The sequence below is a fragment of the Uloborus diversus genome, chromosome 2 (assembly GCF_026930045.1).
Source record: "Uloborus diversus isolate 005 chromosome 2, Udiv.v.3.1, whole genome shotgun sequence".
Classification (NCBI taxonomy): domain Eukaryota; kingdom Metazoa; phylum Arthropoda; class Arachnida; order Araneae; family Uloboridae; genus Uloborus; species Uloborus diversus.
Genome location: NC_072732.1, coordinates 121799436 through 121825861, shown reverse-complemented (window position 1 = coordinate 121825861; position 26426 = coordinate 121799436). Strand labels below are relative to the sequence as shown.

The 26426-nt window shown below is 31.3% G+C and overlaps 1 protein-coding gene across 2 annotated transcripts in view; it reads right to left on the bottom strand.

Annotated features, from left to right (window-relative positions):
* Positions 1 to 25998, bottom strand: part of LOC129216018 (serine/threonine-protein kinase STK11-like) — a 29573-nt gene extending 3575 nt beyond the window's left edge. For both annotated transcript variants that reach the window (XM_054850154.1, XM_054850155.1), the window contains exons 1-8: positions 25567 to 25998; positions 24925 to 25098; positions 22382 to 22514; positions 13610 to 13746; positions 9331 to 9458; positions 9195 to 9252; positions 7149 to 7324; positions 3860 to 4046 (exon numbers count right to left, since the gene is read on the bottom strand). In XM_054850154.1, coding sequence (XP_054706129.1) covers positions 3919 to 4046; positions 7149 to 7324; positions 9195 to 9252; positions 9331 to 9458; positions 13610 to 13746; positions 22382 to 22514; positions 24925 to 25098; positions 25567 to 25889 — 1257 coding nt within the window. In that variant the 5' untranslated portion in view covers positions 25890 to 25998 and the 3' untranslated portion in view covers positions 3860 to 3918. The remainder of the gene's footprint in view (positions 1 to 3859; positions 4047 to 7148; positions 7325 to 9194; positions 9253 to 9330; positions 9459 to 13609; positions 13747 to 22381; positions 22515 to 24924; positions 25099 to 25566) is intronic.
* Between the last annotated feature and the right edge of the window lie 428 nt (positions 25999 to 26426).

Here is a 26426-nt window from a genome sequence, read left to right as displayed (position 1 = left end):
GCTATATTTTAAATGCTAATGTTCTTTTACTGATTAAAATACAAAAGTATGGAACGTGGCCTCAAAAATCAGGATTGATGGAAACCATAAGCTTCCCCCTTCAAATTCAAAGTTGCATTCTTATGATTTAGCATAAGTCCATTTATTCGGCAATTTGTAACGAGAAAATGAGCTTTTCCAACTGTTAGTGAGTATTAGAGGACCATCTTATTCTAATACAGGATTTGCTAGGTGGACCAAACAGTATTTCAGCAAGACGAAGCGCCTACTGATGCATCCAACTCAACAAATCTGTAGTTCAACATGGATAATATTAATATCACAGAAAAGCCATCCATTAGTCCAAACTTAAATCCAATGTTAAACATGTGGCAACATCAAGGACGGATACAAGGGAGGGTCCCCTCCCTTGAGAATTGCAATCCGAAAAGGATAATGTAGGCTATCTTCAATGTGACTTGAGGGAAAGGAATATTGTTCAAATCTCCCTCCTAGAAACTTTTTGGGAGAAAAATTTCAAAAGGGTGATTTTAAACGGTCTTTGGTAATATCTGATGAGAAAACTAGCATAATTATAACACAAATAAACAGATTGTATATTTGTGCTATAATTACGTTGGTTTTCTCCAGTTATTTCTCAGCACAGGGTTATTTCTCAATCTAAAGTGATGTTTGGAGGCCTTTCCCCTAGTATTTTTCAAAATTTAAGTCTTGAAAGACGGGATTGTATATGTCTCGCATAGTGTTATATGAAGGAATGGGTTCAGTGACTTTCCTCTGGTAATTTTGCAAATCTGAAGCTCAAAAAGGAGCAATTTTAGATGACCTTCAATGATGTTACGAGGAGGGAATCCAAAACATTTTCCCAGAATCATTACGAAATTGAATTTATAAAACGCAATTTTAGAGTAGATGTAGATTAGATATGTCGGAGAGATAATGGTAAAAAAAAGAAAAAAAAATCCCCCGCTCCTTGATAAATTTCTGGATACACCCTTGGGCAACATCGGGCACCAAAATTATATGAAACTGGAAGCCAATATTTTTTTGACACATGAATAACTTGATACTTACGATGGAAAACCATATGTTTGAAGTAACTACAGGTAATGAAAACACAATTTCATATTTTCATTCGTAACTGTTACTCAACCTTAAAAAAAATTCATAAATTAAAAAGTGTATAATTATGGGACACCCTATTTTCTAGTTTCCTTAATAAATTCAATACATGGTGTTTTAAAAATAAATCACCCTAACTTTTGTTTCATGTACTGATTATCATTATACACATGTGATATAAATCCCTCCATTTGTATTTTTACTGTGAATTGTATTTTATGCTTGTTTCTATATTTTTGGGACAGGGTGTAGTTTTTGTACATGCAAAAATATTTGCTTATTAGTAATTAAAAAAATCTTCTAAATGTGATCTGAGTTTTACTAACATTTGTTTTTAACTAAAAATTAACAGAAAAAAGTGCATAATTTATATATTTTTTCCACTTTGTATTGGTCCTGATTTCAGAGTTTTTCTTAAAGTTGTTTTCCACTGTGTTTTCAAAGCAAAAAAATTTAAATGAAAAAACTGCTCTCAGTCACTTAATATTTTAAACGGTTGCAAGATTTTTCAGTTTATTTTCCTAGTTTCAGAAAAGTTTTACTCATTATACAATCAATATATGAATTAAACTAAACTTTCAGTCAAAATCTGCACCAAATTAGATGTATATTATGTTGCTGCATATTACAAAACAAGCTAGTATCTATTTCACTAAGTACGATACTCTTTTTTGTGAAGCCAAAGTTTGTTAATTTTTTAAATTTTAGTCAGTGAAGTCAGTATTTTAGACCCTCCAAACAGTTTTACCCCCTGGTTTCATTTTAAAGTTATGAATTAAACAATCGCTTCCAAATTTTCTGAATCTTCAAATGAAATTTGCCTAATAAGGACATTTTTAGGAGGTCATTGTGACCCCCTATTGAGGTGCAGCTAATTACTTAATGAGAATCATTTGCTGTTCTTTTATTGGATGGGAAGGAAAACATGGCAAACCTTGCTTCTTTTTAGTTTACTTACTGTAAAAGTTTTTTAAAAAAAGAACAAATATATTGTAAAAAGGTCACTTAAAAGGAAAAAAAAGTCAAATAAAAAAGTAGGAACTGAATAGGTACACAAAAGAAAATTTTCAATGCGAGATGTGTGTTTGTGTTTATCATCTTTGCTCCCTCAAAATCAGGCCCGAATCTGCATACCTGAAACGGGGTCCTTAAACGTTGCAAATATACATTGCTGGTCTCTGGGGAGGGGGCCCAAAATTTACAGATCCGGGCCTGCTCAAAATTCCACAATTGTTATTTAACTTTCTGGAACAATGTTCGAAAAGGAGCTAGCTACCAACATGAAAGCTAAGGGAATCAGGACTATAGAGCCATATTCAGAGAGGGATTATATCTGTGTTTTCACAGATTAATCCTTGGATGACTTTAATTAATGATGGAGCTGGATGAAGTTTGATTTTCCCTTATGGTAGCACAAAACAACATAAAATTGCAGCAAGAAAAAATGTTTCAAATAACACCTGCAAGCACCTTAACATACACCAGACCATGAACATATATAACAAGCTATCAGAAGAAGTATTAATTTTCAGAGACATCATGGTTGTCCTCCAGGTAATTCAGCAGGGCCTCTCAAGACAGACTCTTGATATACAAAATGCTCTGCCCCAAGTAAACCAATAAAATAGACACTGCATAATGGAAGAATGGGATAAGTGTAACAACAACGTTGCAGATGCTTGTCCAAAGCAGGGAGAATACTAAATGAAGAATCTCCACATCCCTCTTTGCTTAAGAATATGACTTCTGTTGCAAAATTCAGAAATCCAACTATCGGGCAAAAATATCAGTTACATAAACTAAACCATAGCAAAAAAATTACAAAAAATCTTGGTGAGGCATAGAACTTACCACATTGAAGGAATTGAAATCAAACCAGACAAAACAAGAATATAGACTCTGTAAAAAATGCCCTGCAGTCAGACTCCTATCATATCTTGCCCAGCAACTATTACTATGGTACAGCAAATTAGTGAATGTCTTCAAGAAGACCTGTATGCAGATAATTGACCTGAAATTACTAAGGCATCGCTCTCTGAGTGTACCTGCACCAGGGTTTCCGCTACGGTCGCATTTTTCGCATAATGCGAAAACACTATCTGAATTTCAAAAATAAAGCAATGCATTTTCGCTTTTTTGCTCAAATAAAAAAAAAATATTTTTAAAAAAAAAGAAGAAATGTGTGATCCTAGACAGGAAGCATGCATGGGGATAATCAACTTAATCTTTTTTAAATCTTAGCTAAGATGTTTAAACTACAATTAAGTTCGATAACTATTAGTCTTATCCAGCATTATGTCCCCCCAATGACTGCTTTACTAGGAGGAGGGGACTGCAACGTTCTAAACACCAATCACGTTTCCTTTTTTTATTTTATGTTTTAAAAAAATAGCTGTTGTACTTATTTCTTCAAAGATATCACAGATGAAATATGAATTTCATTTTCAACTGGAGATGAAACACACTAAGGTATATATAAATATATGAGAATGTGTAACATTTTAGCATTTTGCTAACATTTTTCTCTCAATTTTAGCTTTTATGCTCAAGAACTTTTGAACCCAGCTTAAACCCTGACCTGCACCTATCATCAAGGTGACTTAATCAGTGTGCAATTGCACATGTACCAGACAACATTCACCAATCATGGACAACACAATAGTGTACTATAATGCAATACATAATTTAAGATAATGCCACATGATATACACAGGATTTATCAAAAGAAATAACTTACCAGCTTAAACAGGAAAAAATATTTCTGAACCAGCAATTTGCAAGCATTTGCATTATGTGTCAGGACTGTTTGCAGAATGTTAAACGATTTGAAGCTAAAGATCCCAACGATTTGAATTGTTTTCGAACTTTACTACCCGTTTGTTGAACAGAATTTCGGTGATGTACAACACCTTGTCTTCTCATAGCTAAAAAACAGAATATATATATATACATATATATAATTATATATATTTATATATATACATCTTACTACTATTATATATGTGAAAGTTTGTCTGTATGGATAATTGTTACTCTTTCACGCAAAAACTACTGAATGGATTTTGATGAAACTTTACAATAATATAGCTTATGCATCAGAATAACACATAGGGTATGTTTTGTCCCGTTATTGGGGGCAAAACCCCCATAGGGGGGCAATAATACCCAATTTTCATACAAATTCTCTAATGTGGGGGTAAAAAAAATACTTGCACATATTAACATTATATGTCCATCGAAAGCTTTGATTTTTCTGCTGAAGATGGCACCGGTTCAAAATTTCTAAGTAGAATAAAAAACGAGTTATAAGCCTTTTAGTTCCATGCTCGAAGGCTTTCCTCAACTCAATACAGTATTTAGTGTATCATCTCAACACCCTGGCGACAGCTACCGTTGTTGTATTGTTGACTATTTTTGCTTTTCATCTGACTGTTTAAGGCTTTTCTCAAGTCAAACCTCAAAGTAACATTTTTGCACAAGATTAGCGAAAAATAAAATGATTTGGCGAATTATTTTCCATTTTAATGCAACTTTGATGCAATAAATGTTTTTTTTTTTTAAATTTATTTGTGTTAACTAAACATTTACTCATTATCCAATTGACCAGCAGGAATCTCGCCAAACGTTTTTTGGGGACAGACTACAATAGCTAAAGCATTTGGCAATTTTTTCAACTGTCGCTGTTTTTGAAGCTAAAAACAACGCAATACTGTTTCTCGGTTTTCACCATGTAGCCAAAATATCGCCATTAAAAGAATCTTTAAATCTTTCATTAACATGTAAAATAATCCACCAACTAAATTAAGCAAATCCATAAACAGCACAAAAACTTCCATTAATTTGTCTTTTTGCGTTTTTTCAAACAATTGCTAAATTTTACTACTTGTTTTGGAAACATTTCGGCTAAAAGTGTGTAGCATCGTTTTATAGTCACTAGAAGTATCTCAATATTTGGCGACAATATTTCTTCAACGAAAATTCGTAACACACAGTTTTAAAAGTAGGGAGGGGGAGCCTTATCCAAGGTATCTCAAAACTATTTTTGGGTTAATTTGGTGAAATATAGTAATATTTTAAATCACAGAAAGAACCCCCAATAATTGAAATTTCCCAAAATAACTAAAGCACTTATAGGAGGATTACGGGCGGCTTCATTTTTTTAAACAGGTTGTACTTCAATAGCCATATAGAGAAGGTTTTAGACTATGCTCAAAGAAAAAAAAATAATAATCCTTACTTATATTATAAATGCGAAAGTGACTTTTTTTGTTTGTAATTCTTTCACGTCTTCACTATTCAACTTCACTCGATTTGGAATTTTTAAGAATTACCCGTACAAACATCCTTACTACTCTTAAATGTTTTCCTAATTTAGGTGATTTTTTGGGTGTCTCCTCAGTTTCGCCAACATTTCATTTGCCCCCCCCCCCTGTTTTTCAGTTTCAATCATTCTTTTTGATATATTAAAGGGGGGAGGGAATTTGAAATGTCGGAGAAACTGGGGAAAAACCATTTTTGGTAACGATTTGACATCTGCCTAGGTGTTGACTATTAACCTGCATCGATTAAAATAATCTATATTAACATAAGCAAAGCTGCGGGTAAAAGCTAGTATATATATATATATATATATATATATATATATATATATATATATATATATATATATATATAATGAGAGTATGAAGATAACTAAAAATGAAAATTTGAAATACATTGAAAATTTAATGAACATGGAAGGTTCCAACTTTTAAACTAACAGATCATAAGTAAGCATTTGAAATAATAACATTTTAAGGTGAAACTGCATTACACTATACATGCTGGAAACTTAGTTGTTAGTTTTAAAAAAACGTTAGAGCCAAATAACACAAAATTTACTTATTGCTTGTAACATTTAGGAAAGTAAAAAAAGAAAAAAAAACAGAAATTTTGCTTTCTTTATTTCATTGTAGAGAATATTTGAGAGAAAGCAAACTTCTTGGAAAATTTCTGAGCATGGTTGGCATCTTGCTTTTACTTATCAAATAGGATTAAACTAGGAAAACTTGATGAGGATTAAACAACTGCCTCCCCAAAATATCAAATTCCAGTCCCCAAAGTTGCAACCATGCATTATTTTATTTGTCAAAAACAAAATTGGGCTATCTTTCTTGTTCAGTGCATCAGTCGATCCCACCCCAGGCAAGATAATTCAGAACAATTCCTCTTGTGAAACAGCTGAAGACCAAAAAAGCAAGGCCATTAATGGTACTATCCCTATACACCACGTGCATAATGGCATTGCTTGACCTTGAAGTGAATTTGCATGTGGGCACTATTAGATCCCTTCTCTTAAGTCTTTAGAAAGTGTTATCTTGATTTTTTATGAATATATATATATATATTTTGTTGTTCATTTCAGACAGCACATTTGCAATTAAAGTAACAAATTCATTTATTCCTGATGTTTTTGCATTTATAGTTGTTTGAAAATGGTCCGTTTTAAGGATGGGGTCTTTTTTTTTCTTCTTTGAAAGAGTTCCTTTCAGTGTACACAATCTTTTAACTTTTACAAACCAAAACTCACTAAAAAGTAATTGAGTCAGATGACAGAAATTTTCTGACTAATAAATATACCAAAGCTTGTTTCAGTTCTCACTTTTGCTTTCATTTAATTATATGTTGCTTGCATTTGTATTATATATTTAAACATTTGCTGTTTTGCATGGATTTGTGTACGGAAACAGGAAAAATGGATTGGCTAATTTTACCGAATGTTACCACACGTTATGTTACGTTGTACCACGCTTAGTTTTCACTCAAAAGATGGCAGCACAAGAATCAAATGATTTTGGTAAAATCTTTGTTTTTCGACGATTTTCGGGAAGAAAAAGGTAAAACACTATAAATTAAATTCTGCTACAGATAAACCACAGTTATAATTTTCTTCCCAGTCACCTTCACATCTATTGATGAGTAGACGCCTCGCCACTGACAGACACATATATACATAACCATATACTTTTTTAGCATATTAATTTTACCTTGAAGGTCATGTTCAGTAATAAACTCTTGAGAATCGCTATCGTCATCTTCCCTTTGTGAATAATGTAAGTCTTGAAGATATGGAAGTACCGACATACTGCGAAATTCATTTCCGTCATTGTAAGAAATAGTACAAGGTTGTTGATCAGAATCAGAATATTTCTTTTTGACCCAGCTGTAAGTGGAACAACATTATTTTAGTTTCCTGCATAACATAGATGACACATTTTATGATAACAGACTATTATCTAGACATTTCACTGAACACAAAGACAGGGAAATTATTGATGCAAAGTTTATAATCATGAATAAATAAAGCAAAATACTAAATTTGCGGTTTAAGGTTTTGATGCATTGAAGTTTTTGAAACATTATTAAAAAAAAAAAAATTCTATTTAAGTTTTTAGTAAGTTTTAATCTATCAAACTTTAAAGAATGTATTTTTGACAATATAAGATGGAAGAAACTTTTTAATCATTCCAAACATAATACCATTTTCCTGGTAGATGGAAACCCAAAAATAACAGCTAAAAATACTAAAATACACATTTAAGTTCTCTTTCCTGTTCCCTATGAGATTAAATAAAGCTTCACTGTTCAATCAAGATTTTGAAACGAATGAAATCAAGCAGTAATTTATTGCAACGATAATTCAATTAGCATGAGGCTTTTTTCTGATGTTTCCCGATATCTCCGTTGAAGAAGCAGTTTGCTACCCATCATCTATTTTTCATTATTTAAGATTTTTCACTGTTCAATGTTTTTAAAAATTCCCCCTTACTTTTGTGCTCACCTAATAGTGAGACAACGACATAATTCAAAATATGTTTAATGGTCTAGCTGCATTTTACGCTGGTTAATGCGAGTCTGTATAGTACAGTCGGACCTCCATATATCAAAGTAGCTAATTGCAGGAAAAAAATTCGATATATAGAAATTCGGATGTATAGAAACAATCTTATTTTATCCTAAAAACCTCCTAAAACATTAAAATTAAAGCAAATTTTTGCGTATGAACCAAATTTACCCAATTTCTAATTTATACAAGCATCCGATTAAATAAAAGTTGATACTTAAAAAAATAACAGAAATTACATTTTTGCGCCTTCATACATCTTCATTTTTCGGCAATTCAACTTGATCCACAACATAAGGAGATTTTCGTTTTGACAATGTAATCAAGAGAAAAGTAAAAAATCAATTTACTTAACTTGGATGATTTTTATTGCAGCTAAACAGACGAGGAATGATAATCAGCAGACAAAAGGGCTAACTTGAAACTGATTTTACAATGTTACTGGTTACAATTAAGAGTTGAAATAAACTTGAAGGAATTTAAGGACTCCAGAACAAAACAACAGCCTATCTACACACCCCTCAATCCCAGATTCCTTATGAGTTTCGTAACAACAACCTTTAGTAAACATAATTTTTTCCCCTAACCTTCATTTTTCTTAAGACAAATAGTCTTAAGTGGAAAAAAATTTTACGAATGTCTTGAAAAAGAAATTCAATACACAGAGATTTTTTCGATGTACAGAAACAATTTTTGTATGTAATGAACATATAAATTTGCTTGGATTTTGATATATAGAAAATTTTGATATGTGGAAGTTTAATATATGGAGGTTCCATTGTATGTATCTAGGACTTAAACACTTTTAATTTAGTTTCCAGTTTTAATGCTTTTTGTTTTCTGAAGAGTCTGAATTCATCATTTAGTGTGAACACCTTTCTTATTAATAGTTGTACTATCATTTGTATGCTATTAATATTTTTCCTGATACATATATTTTATATCAGAGGTGAATTCGTAAATTTTCCAGCATGATTGAATCCTGAGTTGTAATTGATTTAATGTAAAAGGAAAATTAATAACTTCTTTCACATTAAATTTAATAGAATTTAATGTGAAATATTTCAAATTAGTTTATATTTCAAATCAAATAATAACTAGGCAGTTCAATGTACAAGAGCTGTAAAATTTAAAATAATATTTTAAATAATAGTGGCAAAATGAAAGTGAAAGAGAGAAAGATAATTACTCATGCTCTCTTATCATCTGTAAGGTATATCTTTCTTTGGGATCCTTTTTAAGCATACCTGAAACACAAAGAAATTATTTAAAAAAAAAAAAAAAAAAAAATTTTTTTTTTTAAGTTAATAAACAGAGTTTTATACCTAAAAGTAAATCTTGCAAAGATGGATCTAAATCTTCTGGAATTTCAAATTCTCCTCTTCCAATATTCTCAAATAATTTATAAATATTATCACCCTCAAATGGATATTTTCCAGTCGTAAAATTGTATCTGCAGAATTTTAAATAATATGAATGCACTTAAATAAAAAAAAAAACATTAGCTGTTTATTGTATTCAAATATTTTTAAAAACAAATAAAACTCAATATAGTTGAGCATCATTATGAATGCTCATTAAACAAAAGACTTGACTCATATTATCAGCAGTTCACCTTGTCAATAAATATTAGGGGTTAAAATTCTATATTTTAAGTTCATGAGGGCGACTAGGCTCCAAACCTTATGTGTGGGAAGTTTTAAAATTTTTGAAAAGATGAAAAAGTAGCAGTATTACCATATAATTCAATTATTTTGTATTCAGCCTTTCTAAAATTTTTATCCTATGCAATTCCTAACAGTTGTTTCTATTTATTTCACCAAAACTACTAAAATATTTTAAATTAAAAACAAACTTGGTTACATAAATAGAGCAGCTTTAGAATCACCATATAAGTGATGCTAGACACTTTGTCTTTATTTGTAACTAGAAAGTCGCCTGTCACCGCATGACGGGTGAAAATTGTTTCTACATTTGAATAAAGCAATTGCCTGTTTGGTGATAGTTTGATAGTTAAAATTTTAATTCTACCACCAGTGAATTAACCCTAAACTCAGTAGATAGCGTCAATTCGCATCTCCAGAACTAAAACACGCTACCTTGCGGTGATTAACAACACTAAAGAAAAAGGTAACATTCTATTCCACGTTTTTTCTTTGGGGTAAATTACAGGCTTCAGACAGTTTGTGATGTAATGTAATTTCAGAACAATAGAAAAGAAAGCTTCCTACAAATACTATGATAAATTACTATCATTCACTAATTTTCAAAGCAAGTTATAAGTTACAGCATTTGTTTACCTTTTTCATCCGCCATTAGACAGTGGCTGCAGCACACCCTATAATTTATTGGAGTTGGGAATTGTTTTGGTTCCTTCGTTTTCTTAAAAAGACAGTCTTACCAGTAAAACTGTTAAGTCACTGGATCGAGTTCAGCCTCGTCACAATAAAGCTTTTCCATGCATGTCAAACATTACAAAAACATATTATCAAATTATCATACCGTGGCGCGAATTTCATTGTTGAAACACGGGTTTACTTCCTCATTGGCTATTATTTATATGAGGATGGTGAATTTTCCGCTCGTTCGGACAATTATCAAAGATGGGGAACATGAGAAATTTTGGCAAGAGTACTGTACTGAATTTTAGTCCTGACACATGCAATGTAAATCATTACTATTTACACATTAGACTGTACCGCCTAATATGGTGGAAAGGTATGCCAGATAAAAAAAAAAGCCAGATAAGATGGGAGTTCCTATCCCTTCTCCCATATAATTAAAAATGCATTTTAGGTCAGATGACTTATGCAAAAAAATAATTAAATTATTATTGATTAATAAATTACACAAATATCAAAAGTTATAACCGAAAAAGATCAAAATGTAGTTTTTAATTTAAGACCTCCGTCATACACTGGTGTGCAAAAATTCAGGACGAAGTCGAAAAATTAGCATATCAGCTGAACAAAGAGGCAGAGCGGACAGAAAGACCAATCAGGAGATTAAGTAAGGTGATGTACCGTAGCACATGCGCAGATATGCAGGCAGACGTAATGGGGGAGTGTCTGAGTAGTATAAAGCATGTTGTCGGTGTAAGATCAGTATTTCTGGCAAAGAGATTGCACGCCATATAGCAGTTAAAATCACACCGAGTTGCTGCCTCAGCGAGAAATGGCGAATAATCAATCTGTTAGACGACATTCGGATGCTTTTACCCGAGGTCAAATCATTGGGAAGTTGTAGGAAAGTCGCAGTGTGACAAGTGTGGCTGCAGAGTTCGGAATTGCTCACAGCATCGTTTCATGACTTTGGAGACAATTTCAAACTACAGGAACAGCTATCCAGGGGTTCAGTAGTGGTCTTCCATGAGGAACCACACCCACAGATAACCGGTATATTGTCTTATAGGCCAGAAGAAACAGGCGGCAGACAGCGGGAGAAATCGCTAGACACATGACACAGGCGACTGGACGACCGATATCGCGTTTTACCATGGCCAGAAGACTGCACGGTGGTGGTCTGTTTGCACGACGCCCTATACGGTATGTACCTCTAACGTCTGCCCATTGGAGAAGGCGTTCTCTGTGGTGCCGGGAACACCGGAATTGGAGAGACAATGAATGGGGACAAGTACTCTTTACAGATGAGAGCAGATTCAGTTTGAGTAGCGATTCTCATCGCATATTCATCTGAAGAGAGCGGGGAAGCCGCAATCATCCCTCGAACATCATTGAAAGGGACAGGTATGGAGGTCGCGGTGTTCTCGTTTGGGGACGCATCATGCTTGGTAGTCGTACAGACCTTCACATCTTCGACGCAGGTTCAGTCAACGGGACCCGTTATTGTAACGAGATTCTTCTTCCATATGTGCGTCTTTTTAGAGGCGCTATGGGTCTGCAGTTCCTTTTCATGGACGACAATGCACCATGTCATCGCACAGTAGCTGCCGAACAGCTCTTAGAGAGTGAGGATATTGAACGTATGGATTGGCCGGCACGATCTCCGGATCTCAATCCCATTGAGCATGTATGGGATTTTCTAGGCAGATGCTTGGCAGCTCGTACCTTACCACCAGTAACGATTCGGGTGCTTCGATTGGCGCTGCAAGACGAATGGGCAGCAATGCCTCAACAACTCATTGACACCCTCATTCTCGGCATGGGGAGACGCTGTGAAACCTGCCTAGCAGTCGGGGGAGATCATTCTTGCTGGACACCCATCACAGGGATGTTTTGGCCTCTAGTCGCATTGTGCTCCATGCTACTTTTTCAATAAAGCTTCTTTTTATCCCTCTGATTTCTCTTTTAGTAAGTGTTGCTTACATTACACATGTCCTTACGTATTGGGGATCTTACGGTATTAAATGTGTTGATTTGGAAAGCTTTTGTACAAAGTTATATTGAAAAAACAGTCTCGTCCTTAATTTTTGCACACTAGTGTAGACTAAGTCTTGCTTTTGCTTTTTAACCCTTTGATGCAGTCCAATAACATTTTTCCCCCATTTTGTTTTTTTCTTCCCCTTTTTCTTGTTCTTTTTTTTGCTCCCCAGTTTGTAGGGAGAAATTTTCACCTGCACCTCTTACAATGAGTTTTAGTAGCGGAAGGTTTAAAATCCCGCATTTTTACTAGGAAAGATAGACAGGAGCCTACTTTGCTTATTTTGTAGAGAACAAGACAATGTATCAATGCTAATCGCATTTATTTTAAGCACATTTGTATCAGAAAAATTAATCATAAATCGAAGCATAATGCAAGGAGGGAAAATGTAAATATTTATACAAATACTTTTAGAAGTGATGTTTGTTTTTCATGCAGAGAAATGTTTTGTTAGATACATTAATCTTAAACGTACAAATCTTAGAAGTTCATTGCATTAAAATAAAATTACACAACTGATTTAAATGATTTAAAAAAAAAAAACAAAAAAAAAACTGACAAATTATTCATAATAATCACAAAAACATAAAAATATTTCATGGCATTGGACAGTTTCAGGTCTGTAGAAAATTCAAGTTAGAAATAGAACTTTAAAATGTTTACATCATTCACCTTTTAAAAGCTTTAATACATTTAAAATTAATATTTTAAAAATTATTTTTCATTAAAGTTTACTTAAGTTAAGCAGTTAAAATTTGTTCTGAAATCTGTTATATGATTGTATAGGACTCTTATTTTTTCCTCAACATAGAAATTTTTTTTCTGTTGTTGATGTTTTTTTTTTTGTAGAGGGGGGGGGGGGGGGGCAACATTCTAGAAGCAGATGTCGCTTTCAAGAACCAAACACACTTAATTAATGGAATCTGCAATATTTTTGTTTCACAAGTCTGTATGAAAAATTAAAATAAATATATACATGCCCGACAAGTATAATGATTTTACTGTTGTGCAACAATATGGGTAAATTATAGCACCTTATTACTAAGCGTTTGTAAGCTTTTAGAGGTAGATAGTGACAAGCATTGAATGAATAAAGCATATAACTTACAGGCATAGATATAAACTAGGAAAATTTACAATAATGAGTAAAAATCATTTGATTTTTTTTAACCCTAAAAACATGGAAGGGAACAAAAAGTTAACTAATAATGATAGAATACATACAGTGTAATGCCAGAAGACCAAATATCAACTTTAAATCCAGAAAAGCTCTCTAAACCAATGGCAATTTCAGGAGGTTGAAAAGCAGGCGATCCTTGACTTGTGTAACAAATATCATCTTCGGCAAATCTATCTAGAGCCTAAAATTTTTTGAAATATTTTGATTTGCGCGCGTGTACACATGCTAATTCAGAAAATATTAACACCTAAAAATTTTTTAAATTATCAAAACACACATAATATGTTAGTATTTTTGTAGTAGTAGTAGTAGTAATACTTACATACAATGAAACTTCTATGAGCGACCACTTCCATCAACAACCAGTTTTTTACCAGTACCGATTCCCCCCCCCCCCATCTACTCTATTTTAAAAGTCTTTTGGAAGAGACCATTGAAACCTCTCACAAAGATGGGTAAATGATAAACTCCACACCAACAAATAAAAGAATTTTCGGTTATAGGAAACGAAAAGAGATAACAAAAGCTAAGCAACGTGGACATACATCAGTGTTCTCTTGCTTACGAAAGAAGGGTATGTACTCTCCTGGGAGGGGTTTCAAATGCAGCGGTCAGAGTGGGGATTTTCAGGGATGAGAGTGGTCAGTGCAAAAACGAGGAAATCCAAAAAAATTTCGTAAAAGGTATGATATCCAAAACTGCATAAAATAGAACCAGGAAGTCATGATATTCAAAAATTCAACAAATAATGGCTAATTTACTAGTTTTAAAAGTAATACGTATTTAACTAAGAAGTAATAATTTTGTACAATTTGCTGCATTGTACTATTTCTTGCAAGAGTATTTATTCCTAAATAAATCTAAATTTTGAAAAAGAGGCAACAATTTCTAACCCCTCAGTCCTTGAAGAAAGGGTCGGGGGAGTCAGAGGTCAATCTTGGCTGGATCATACAAGTGTCAACTTTTCATATTTTTTTTTATAGAAAAATATTTTTTTCATTAAAAACATTTGAGTTTAGTGTTAAAGGAGTGAGAACATAAATTTTAAAATTAGGTCTGATTGTAAAGTAAAAATTTACAATGGAGAGAAAAATTTAAAATTTCTTCATGTGGTAGAACATACTTTTCATAGTAAGAATTGAAAATAAATATATATGTATATAAACGATTGGTTATCTTTTTCCTTGCATTGGAACCCAAAATTTTTTTTAAAGCTTCCTAATAGGATTTTGGAATCAAAAGAACAAATTGCAGCTGCCTCATTTAATCATGAAATCTCAAAACTTTTAACATGCTGTAAAGCCTAAACCATTTGAGATTCACCATAAATATTTGTTACTTTCTTAAATACACAAAAAAAAAGTAACCATGCCAAGTTTCAATGAAATTCGAGACTGGGTGCTAAGCCACATTTTTTGATTAACTTTTACATTTTTTCTGAAATAAATTAAAGTATTAAAAATATTATTGAAATGATGAATAAAATAAGCAGATATTCGGTAGTATACAGTAAAAAACCACCCAACATTTAAAATAAATACTTGCAGGATACAAAAAGATTGAAATCTCAAACGAGGCATGCAACTTTCGGCGCAGCACTTTTTTGACGTCGTTGTTATGATTCCAAAACATACGTTTTTGGCAGATATCATAGAGAATGAAAATTCGAGGGGAAAAAATAGAAAGAATAAGAAATCAAGAACAGAAATTTTTTTAAAAATCTTATTTTTTTTTCGTTTTTTGAGAAAAATAAGGAATGAAGGAAGCAAAAAAGGAGGAAAAGATTAAAAAGCCAACAGAAAAAGACGAAATTCCGGCAAAAGCCAGAAAAATCTCATTCCTGGATTTTTAAAAAATAAGGATGCAAATTTTAACAAAATTTAAGGACATTTTTGGAAAACTTAATATCAAATATCAATAAAGATAAACAACTATTTTGAATATATACTTTGTTTCTGCCAATGTTGCTACAGACTGTACTCTCTCCTACTCCGAAAAAAAAAAGATATTTAAGAAAAATTATCAGTGAAAAAGTTGGAACTTTACATTCAAATTATAAAATATATCTTGTGATTTTACACCAATCAAATTATATTTTTACACTTTTTATTGAAGTTACTTGTTTTACTTATTTATGTTATTGGTATTTAGTTTTGTTTTGAGATTTAGTTTGGCAAAATATTACTAATAATATAAACTTTTTTTTTAAAACAGGAAAGTGGGCTAATCAAAGCAAGCAACTGGCTGATTTTAAGTAAATTTTGAACCCTAAAAATATATACATATTTGAAGAGAAGGCACAGCAGCTGGAGTTCAACACTAATAGTTGTTAGTCTTAATTTTTATGCTCAAGAATTCCTACTTCATAAGGCAAGACTTTAATCTTCATGTGTGGCACATGTCTTTCAATCATATAAAAAGCGGAATTAAGGAAATTATATGCAAAGTACAAATATTTTAGTATGAACCAACCTCTTTTCTCAACTTTTGGTACAAATTTTAAATTTTTTTACAAGAGTTGACAGTAGAAACAATATTAATTTTTTAACTTTCTTTTTCCATTTTAAAGTATGCATACAATGTAGTAACAGGTCTCATGTGCCATACTTTTCTCTACACCATATTATTTAGTGTAATGCTGTACTGTTTTCATTTAAAAGATTAAGTCCTCGATAAAGTTGCTACAACTAAATACAGCAAGAGGGTTTAAGAGTCAATTGGGAACTGGCTACAAATGAAAATTTGAATTTTCATGTCTACTGTTCACCACTTCATATTCTCAGATTGCAGTGACAAATCCACTGAAGTTACATTGCACCATTTGCAGCTGTTCACAGACAAATTATTTTTAACACATATAAGTACTACGTGCAATTCAAAAGAAATTTTGAGACGTAAACAGTAAGTGATCAAGACCAGTAAAAAAACGTTCAAGTCGATTTCGGTGGAACTTTCTTTTTTTTCTAAAAAAAAAATGCAGGGTAAAATACTGAAAATTTTAGGAATTTTATGGTAAAGTTCAAAATATTCGAACTTTAGGACATTTTTTAAAAAACTAGGAATTTTAGAACAACAGTCATTGCAAATGGATTCTTTTCATGCCTAATACCCTTCTGTGTAGAACCTCGAAAATTTTACAAAAAGGAAAGCAGTTTTAGCACCCTCAGAAGCTACAGTGACATTTGTCTGGAGTGACCACTTTCCATTCCCGAAAAATGTGGTTGTTATTGGAGGTCAGCCACTCTTAGAGTTCGTTTTTGAACAAACAAAAAACTATGTTAGCATCATTAGAAATCATTTAAATTTTGCTTACAGTACTTGATTAAGGACATAAGAAAGATAGAAAAAAACTAAAAATTTTCTTTAAAATTTGTAATACAAAATATACTTATTCTTACATTATTTTTCCATTTAAAAACTAATTCGCTTTCAAATATGAGAAGACATTTGCTGGCTTTAGATGCTTTGAATTCCCCCCCCCCCCCTGAAACAGCTTTTCTAGTTTATCTTTTAACTGCAAAAATAAATTATTAGTACAATCTGAGTGCAACATCAGGGTGGCGACAGGAACTGTGAAAAAAAGTTCCCTGACTTTTCCCTGATTAAATTCACCAAATTTCCTTGATTTACGTTACCAATGATAATGGTTTTCTTTCTTTGCTCTACTTGAAATCCATTGTACGTTTGTATAAAATGCAGTATTTTAAAGGTTTTAAGTTGTGTAAAGTTGTTGAACTAAAGATATATTTTAAAAAGATGCAACATTTTTAATAAAATGGTTAAGAAAAAACATATCAAGTCAATTTTTTTTGGAAAAAAAACCCTTACAAAACATTGTATTAAATTTTTCTACATGGAAAGATTATAGAAAATTAAAAAAGAAAAAAATACTTCCAGAGACCACTTAGCATAAGAATTTTAAGAAACTATTTAAATCACTCTTAAAAACATATGTGTATTTATGATAGAACTAAAAAGTAATTGAAATTATTTTGAACTAAATTTTCAAACAATATAATAATTGTTGCAAGAATAACAAATTATAGTGAAAAAATAGAAGTAATGTAGTAGTTATTCTCATATAACTAAATGACATATTTATGCAAAACAGATGAAACCATTTGACATCCATTCATAGGGAGCTTTTCTCTAATCAAGACCATAGGTTTTAATGAATGGATACAGCATTTTAACAATAAAAAATAAAGATATTTACTTAAGTACACAAGTTAACTCTATTTTAAATGATTTCAGTATGTAACAAAAAAAATCTTAGATTGCTTTTGCAACAAACAACTTTGAAATGCAAGAAAAGAAAAAAGAAAAAAAAAAGAGCAATTAGTTAATTTCAAAATGTATAAAAGAAGAATACAACTTGGTTATAAAATAAAAGAATCACTGAAGTCTGGATAAAAGAAAACCTTTATAATCTGCGGTGACAATAAATAGTATAACAGCAAAAAACTAAGTTTTTTTTAAATTGAAAGTTCAACTTTAGCAATTAAATTAAAAATGCGAAGAAGTAATAACTTTTAAGCTTTTATCAGTATTAATTCAAAAACCAAAGATTTCTTCTTGAAATCGTGATTACACTATGCTAATTACTTCGAGACAGTGAAATAAAGACAAAGGAGATAAGGCATTAATGAAGGCTTCCTCTTTGCCTGTATGGTTATTTATTTTACATAGCATTGAAAGCGTGAAAGAAAATTTCAAGCTAGGTAAAATAAACAACTTAACAGACACAGAAGCAATCTTAGGAAGTTCATCCTGTGGTTGATAAGTAAGATTCAATACTTTGACGTTGAGGAAAAAAGATGCACAAGTATGCGGCAGTGTATAATCGCACCTTGTTAATTTTACTTTTTTTTTTTTTTTGAACAGATAATTGGTGGAAAATGCGTAGGGAATTAAGAGTATTTAATTTTGTAAAGCAAAAAAAATTATTTTTTCTTCATAAAATCAATTTTTGCTGATTTTTTGTTATTTTTTCAAAATTTCCTGATATTTCCCTGATTAATAAAGTTCCCTGACTTTCCTGATCTGTCGCCACCCTGAACATGGCCTATCTAATTTTCGACTGTTTAAATGCGCTAAGAATAAATTTTTTGACCATTAAAATAATCCCAGTTTAATTTCGAGTGAAAGCTTTTGGAAGCTACTGTCCTTATAACCTCCCATAGTGATCAACGCATGCCAGTGCCGTGATATATAGAAATTTTACAGTATTAGTAAATTAGATTTTCTAAACCTTTGAAAAAGAACAAAATCTTTTCATTGATATTTTTCAGAAAAATATTCATTTCTAAATACTGCATTTTTTCAGTTGATTAAAACTCAAATGCTATTAAAATCTCTAATCCTACAACCTGGATAGGATATTCAATGGACAGAAAAAATGTTAAAATAATAATAGCAACAAGCTTTTTTCATACAAAGAGGCATAGTTAAATTCAAATATATTAATATAGATAAGATATGTTATAATTCAGACATACAATTGAGATATATCACAAAATAGCAAGACATTTAGTCATTTTATGAAATACTCAGTTCTTTTATAAAATTCTAGATTAGTTATTTTATAAAACACCTAACTTGATTGTCAAAACTGATTAAGGGGAAATACATATTACATCACACTACTTTAATACACTTTTAATACAATTAATCATGTAGTTTATACAATAAAAATACAATTAAAACATAAGGAAAAACTTGTGATTAATAGCAGGTTGAGCGGGAGTGAAGAAAGAATAAATCGTCTCGATAAACAATTAAAAATGAAAAAAAAAGAGCAAGCAGATTTTGACTACAGTTTTAAGAACTTGTTATGTATAATATTTATCAATGATATTGATTAAAGGTTAAGGGAGTTAATACCACAAATACTTTCACAAATTCGAATTTTTGATTTTTATTTATATTTAAACTCCATTTCAATACCTTTTTAATGATACAAACTTCTTGATCGTGCTCATATTAGAAGTGAGTTAAAATAAGCTCTAAAAATGCAAACCTATTTTGATGAGGTATGCTTTTCCCCTTTAAATTGCAATATCTTGAAATGGTATTTTTGAACTAATGTTCCTTTTTCTCAGAAATTAAATTGTGTTAGGCTTTAAAATTTTTACCACCTATTCCATACATCTAATTGCATATACTGAAGTAAAATTTTTCTCATATTAGAAAAATATTTTTTTCCTAGTGGTACAAGCACGGCTTTGCCTGTAATAGAAAATTAAAAGGTCTTTTGGTTCGCCTGTATATTTACAAATAATGTATGGTGAATTTTCTCGCCAATTGGCTTGTGCCCATGTTACGGTTCCACGTTATGTTAATTTCGTAATTTACTCGTCCATCTTATGATATTTTTGTTCTTAAAAATTGGAATAGAAAAAGAACCACATCGAATTTTGGAAAAATCGCTTCGAGGTGCACATTCCCATGCTACAAACTAACTTTGTGCCAAATTTCATGAAAATCGGCCAAACGGTCTAGGCGCTATACACGTCACAGAGATCCTGACAGACAGAGAGACATTCAGCTTTATTATTAGTAAAGATACAGTGGATTTCGTGTTGCAAAATGGCATTTTTTGAAGAAAAAAAAAATACAGTGACTTTCACATAAGAATTTTTTTTTTTAAACTAAGCTTTATTTCTGTAAAATTTTACTTCAGTACAGAGAAAAGTCTTCTTAAGGAACAGAAAAAATTTTCAGACTTGTATCTTTAATAGATTTTCAGAAAAAGGTACATGAACCTGTGCAAATTAACATTGACAGTATAGGGGGTACTGACTCCCTTAAAAAGAAACGTCAGCTGTTTTGCAGATACCGAAGGTAGTAAGTGTTATTAAGTTTGTCTGACAAAGACACTTATTTTTAAAAGATTTGGCTCAAATTTCAAGCTAAAAGGTAAAGTAGAGTGCATAATTTAATGTTAGCAAATCAAGTGTCTCAAATGCACTATAGGTCTTGAACCTTCAGCCTGTGAAACTCTAGGGTTCCCCCGAAGTTTGAATGGGGGTTTAGCAGAGATCACTGCCTAATAAAAGTATCAAAATTATAATTTTTTTTTAATGAAAGATGGAATTATTCAAGATGTGTTGCTTGTAAAAATAAGTACCAATAAATATTTTAAGAACAAAGAAAAATTATTCCAAATGTTAAAAAAAAAAAAAAAAAAATCACAGAGAAGACATTAAAAAATTGTTTTTATAGTTAATATTTTATTAATAGAATAAAATTGATATTGTTATTATTTATAGAATAATATATTTTAGGAAGAAAAAAAACATTTACCATTCATTATAGTAATACAGTGTTTGTATTGTGATAAAATAAAGATGTAACAATAATTTTGTAAATTGGAGTGATTATAATTTTATGAAATTGGTTCACTGCTTTCTACTGTGATGAAGAGGTTCCTTCTTGAAAGCAACTCCTTTAAAGTGGCTGATTCTGACTTAAGTCAATAGTTTGATATGTTTCACATTAAAGTTAAAGAAGTTATTGACTAACAAAAATGAATAAATAAATAAATAAATAAAAAAATAAAAAAAGAACTACATGCAAACACTTCTACTGATTTCTTTTCTTTTCCTTTCGAAATACAGTAGATTCTTGTTTAACGCGGGGGTTACGTTCAACGGAAATACGGCGTAAATCAAAACATTGTAAATTGAGACCTAATACTAGTGTTAAAATAGGGGTTTGGTGCTGTAGATAACAAAATACTTCATTCTAGTGATGACTACTTGTATAATAAGTTTAATGTGTACTTATATCGACTTCTATGCACAACCATGCATAAAAAAAAAAAAAAAATTAATTTCATGTTCTGTTTTAAAGAGAAGCTGGCTATTGCTAGTCTTTTGGCAGTCATTAGGGATTTTTCTCTGTAATTCTTTGCAGAGCATTAAAGCATCCATGATCACCTGTGTCATTTCCATGATAGAATCTTCCTTCACTAACAAATCAGAAAGATCATTTCTACTGTTTAGGAATGACTCAAAATTTTCAATGTTAACGTTTTTGGTTTTTGTTAACCAACGAGGATACCAACGCCACTGCCGTTGGTATCCTCGTTGGTTTTGGCCTCTTTTGTCACTCCTAAAAGCTTTTCTTCCTGTGAGTTCTGAACTGTGTCAGTTTAATAACTTTACTTCTGGAAAGAGCTATGGAACCAATCGCATGAAATGTCTCCAGTGGCCCAAGCTTGATTATTAGCATGACAAAAAATAATTACGCGTAATCTGCAATCTTTAGGAGTTTGGATTTTAAAAGAGGGGAGAATTTTATCTGTTTGCATTGCCGCCTCCACGTAAAACCAAAACTCATTGGCGTAAAACAAAATAAAGGTGTCAAATCTTAAACCGCGTATAATTGAAACCGCATAAAATAAACCGTGTAAAACGAGGGTCTACTCTACATTTAGTAAAGCCTTTTATTTTAACATAAAAAAGGCAGATTAAGGAGTATTAACTAGGTATACATATGGTCTTAGAGATAGAATATGATTCAGATATTTAAATTTATTTTTGTGCTCTAGTAGCATACTTTTTCATTTCAATTAAAAAAATTTCACAATTACTAACACTAAAGTATTTTAAATGAAAATACTAGTTACCATGTTTTACCCACAATTTGTGAATTTACAATGAAATACAGCAGCAATAATAAATAAATAATTTTACAAATAGAGAGATAGAAATGAAGCATGAAGTGTGAAAAGTGTTCATGAGTCATTACTTATTACTCAGTACACAATCAAACTTAAGAGAAAATATTGGCATATAAAATTGAATGTATACCTCAGCAACCCCCAAATCTGATATTTTTAATGTTTTGCAAGTAGTTAATAGCAGGTTTCCAGGTTTTATGTCCTTATGAATTATCCCTTGACTATGTAAGTATTCTAAACCATCTAACAATTGACAGAAATACCTAAAAAGATGAAAGAATAGATATTTCAAAGATACATATTTTTAAACTTACAATTAAATAGAACATTTTATCACAAGATATCAAAAAGTGACTTCAGTGTTGTTTATTTTGTTATTAAGTAAAGTTTAAACACTTAAAATGTAGTTATAAGACAATTGTCATGATAATAAAAACATATATAACTTAGGTAAAACATTGTTTTCCTGCTGGGATTTTTTTTTTTTTTTTTGCAGTTCCATTTTCTACTTCTCTGATACAGAATTTGTCAAATTTCACCTCTCCCTTCCTTGTTTTCCCTTAACAGCATGGCATTTGTGAACAACTTTTGAAGGGGGAAAAAAAACCATTTTCTTTTTTAAAAAATTTAAATAAATAACCACCCAAAAAAATAAACTCTGTATCTCATATAAAAATGCAAATCAATAAAAAGAACTTGAATTTGGTTCTGAAAAATCAAAGTTTTGCCATCAAGAACTGCAAACAAATGATTACTGTGTTTCCAAAAGTCACAACATCAGGTGCTGCACATAACAAATTATTTCAAAGAGATTGTCCATTATTCATTTTGCTATGGGTAAATTAATTTTTCAACTTAAAAAAATCTGATTAAAGAAACTAAAAAAATAAGAACTTTGTTTTGATTAGTTTAGGGCTGCGGAGAGATGTGGGCCTCTTGTCAATTTGGTTGCAGAGTCCGGCTCCACTCAAAAAAAATGTATAAAATTTCTATAACTCCAATTCTGAGTCAGGCCCATAGTTTTTGACTAGGCTGATATGGTCTCTCGTCACACATGAACTAGTTCAACAAAAAATTTCAATACCTCTAAAAGTTTCATAAAAATGCAATAAATTAAAGCGTGAATAAAGTGCTGGGAAGAGTGAATTTTTAAGTTGCTTTGAATTTAAATGAAAGATTATTAAATGGAAAAATCCATCTATTCTTTTACCAAAGCTCTGTCAAAAAGAGAAACAATAATAGAATTGTCCATAAGACATAAGACGAGTAGTATATTTTGGTTGCATCAAGGCATAATGTCCTCTCTAGAAATTATCATGAATGACCCCCCTCAATAAAAGGCAAGGCAAACCCTAAGGCAAGGAGAAATGATAGGACTCTCCTGAAAATTTTAAAATATACTTTTTCCTCACAAATTAAGTATAAATCACAAATTTGGTAAAGGAAATTATCTAAGTGAATAAAAATAATAAAAAATAAAATGATTGAGCAAAATTTATTAGAGTTATTTGCTTTCAGATCAGATCATTATGGCCCTATTCTTACCACTTACGAGTGGCTGTGTGATGCTTAATTTATTAAATTTATCAACTTATTCTCTCTTTATTACATGTTTGATAAAACTTTCTAGAAGAGTTGAATACAAAATAATTACATTCAGCTGCATAACTTAATTTTTATAAGCTTTTTTATACCAGGTACTTTTGTAATAGTATTTCAGATTCTAAATTGTCAAAATATGACATAAAAATAACTTTTCAGAGAATGAATTTTACTGAGATACTTTTGTATAAATGTTTACTTTTGACTGCTCACATTATTTATTGCATCTTAAAACGTCATTAAGTTTACAAACACAGTTCGACTTATCGACGTTTTCCAAGTCTTTCTGGTACTATAACAAAATATTTGCAAAATCGGATACTTGCAAATTAGTTGGAGGTGGTAAAGATTCTCCACCATTGTTTTCATCAGAATCTGCACAAGCAGACTCTCTATGAATAGCTTGCTAAATTGCTTCGTAAATCAAGGACTTACACAAAGTTATATTTTGTTCAATATTCAAGTAATCTTCCATTTACACCCAGTCCACATTAACAAAGATGATTATCCCCTTCATTGGTGACGTCAGCCTCATTATTAGTGATGTTTTTAAAACCACAGCACTCGAAGCAGTTTTAAGCAGGTGTTTTGGTCGTAAGCCCAATTTCGTTTCTCTTGAATTCAGTTTGCAACACTATTAAACTTCTTTTTCCCTAAAAGTATGATTATTTAAAATTGTTAAAAGGGGAGAAAAAATGTTTTTACTTATTTTTAGTTGCATTTTTATGCATAAAATGATAATGGAACTTTCATAAAAGCTTCAATTTAGAAGGAGTTACATTCGAGATGTAGAGACAACTTTGTATTGAAAACACTAAGTTATTTTAAGAATAAATGAAAACTTTGAGATAAAATCAAAAGTCAACTACACTTAAGAACTGGTCTTAAATATTTCAAAATACAAAATTTCTTATAAAACTGAAAACTTTCTTAGTATGATTGCTTGTCCATTTACAGATGATTACTTCTCATCTGCTGCGTACATATATCTGAGAAATAGTAACAGTACACAGTTAATAGCAATATACCAAGATATAACTATGCATTAAAAAAAAATAGAGTAAAAATTACCCATGAGCTTGTCCAATAGGAAATTTCTTTTCTGGTAAACTTTCAAGCATTTGTTGAAGTACTGATACACAATATTCCAATACCATATACATTTTTTGCTTCTCCTCATTATATAAAACATCCACTAATTTGATAACATTTCTGTGGTTTAGTCTTTTTAAAAGCAAAATCTCCCTAAAAAGTAAAAGAAACATTACTTCATTATAAATCTTATGTTTTTAATAAAATAGGGAAATTAGAGGTACTTGACATACTGTCAGCACAAGCTAACTTTTTTTTTTTTATTTTAGTTATGCTGTTGGTGGGAAAATTATTGTTTAGTATTGCTGAGAGACTTTTTAGCACAACTTCAGCCTTGAAAATTTCGTTCACAAAAAACTAACATCAACATCATGAATATTAAATGTTGCACTATCAACATCATGAATCCTATTTAGGGTTGCACTAATAGGGATAAAATGAAGAGCCAAATGTCACATTATTTTCCCATACGCGAGATGAAATAATTAAAAAAGTTTTGATAACTTTGCAGTTAATATTACACGGAAATAACAACAGTGCTGGAGACACGCGGGACAATATGTGTGCACAAGTTCTATACTTCATTTCGTTCTACATAGGGAGAGAAAAAACAATTCTTACATTTGTACATTTTGTTCTCCATTAGGAATCTTTCTTAGTTTTTTCTTCTTTAATATTTTTACAGCTCTCCTACATAAAGTTTCAGAGTCTAACAATTCTTTTACTTTCCCATAAGACCCCTCCCCTAATACATCACCCATAACATATTTCCCAATAACTTTCGCTTTCTTTTTACGTGTTTGATAAATAATTTCTTTAGAATTAACGCGGTGAAAAACAAGAGGGCCATCATCTTCGGGTTCAGTCAACCAATTATCTAGTGGTCGTGTGTCATCACCCAATTGAAAAAATGATGTGCCTTCAATTGCTTCTTCCCTTTCCATTCGGCATGAAAAAAATTAGCAATTAACATCTGGAATATCACAGTTTATGGCATGAATAAGTACGCACACCATATTTAAAATTCTATGAATATAAGCCGAAGAGAACTAAGTATACAATTACTCCCGCCATAGCTACTAAAAGTAAACGAAAACATCAACAGAGGACACTAGTGTTATGCGTTGCCATATTTAGAAAAAAAATATTCACACACCGAGTAGACATGAAAATACACGATTTATTCATCTAAGTATCATGTTGGTCAAGTATTCAAAAAATACAGGCGCTTAGAGAAGTTTTAAAATTCATTTTAGAGCAAAATAGGCACAAAAAGTAGGAAAAATAGATGAAAAATAAATTATTTTTAAGTTGGCATCGATAGTAGTTGCAGTTTTCCTTTCACAGTTGTCTGCACGTTTTGGGTGGTGGTACCGCAGTGGCTAGTTTCATAGCGTTTATAAACTGCAATTAATGTAACTTTTTTAATAACTGTCATGATATTCAGGTATTAAACAACATGAATCGTACTCAACATCTGA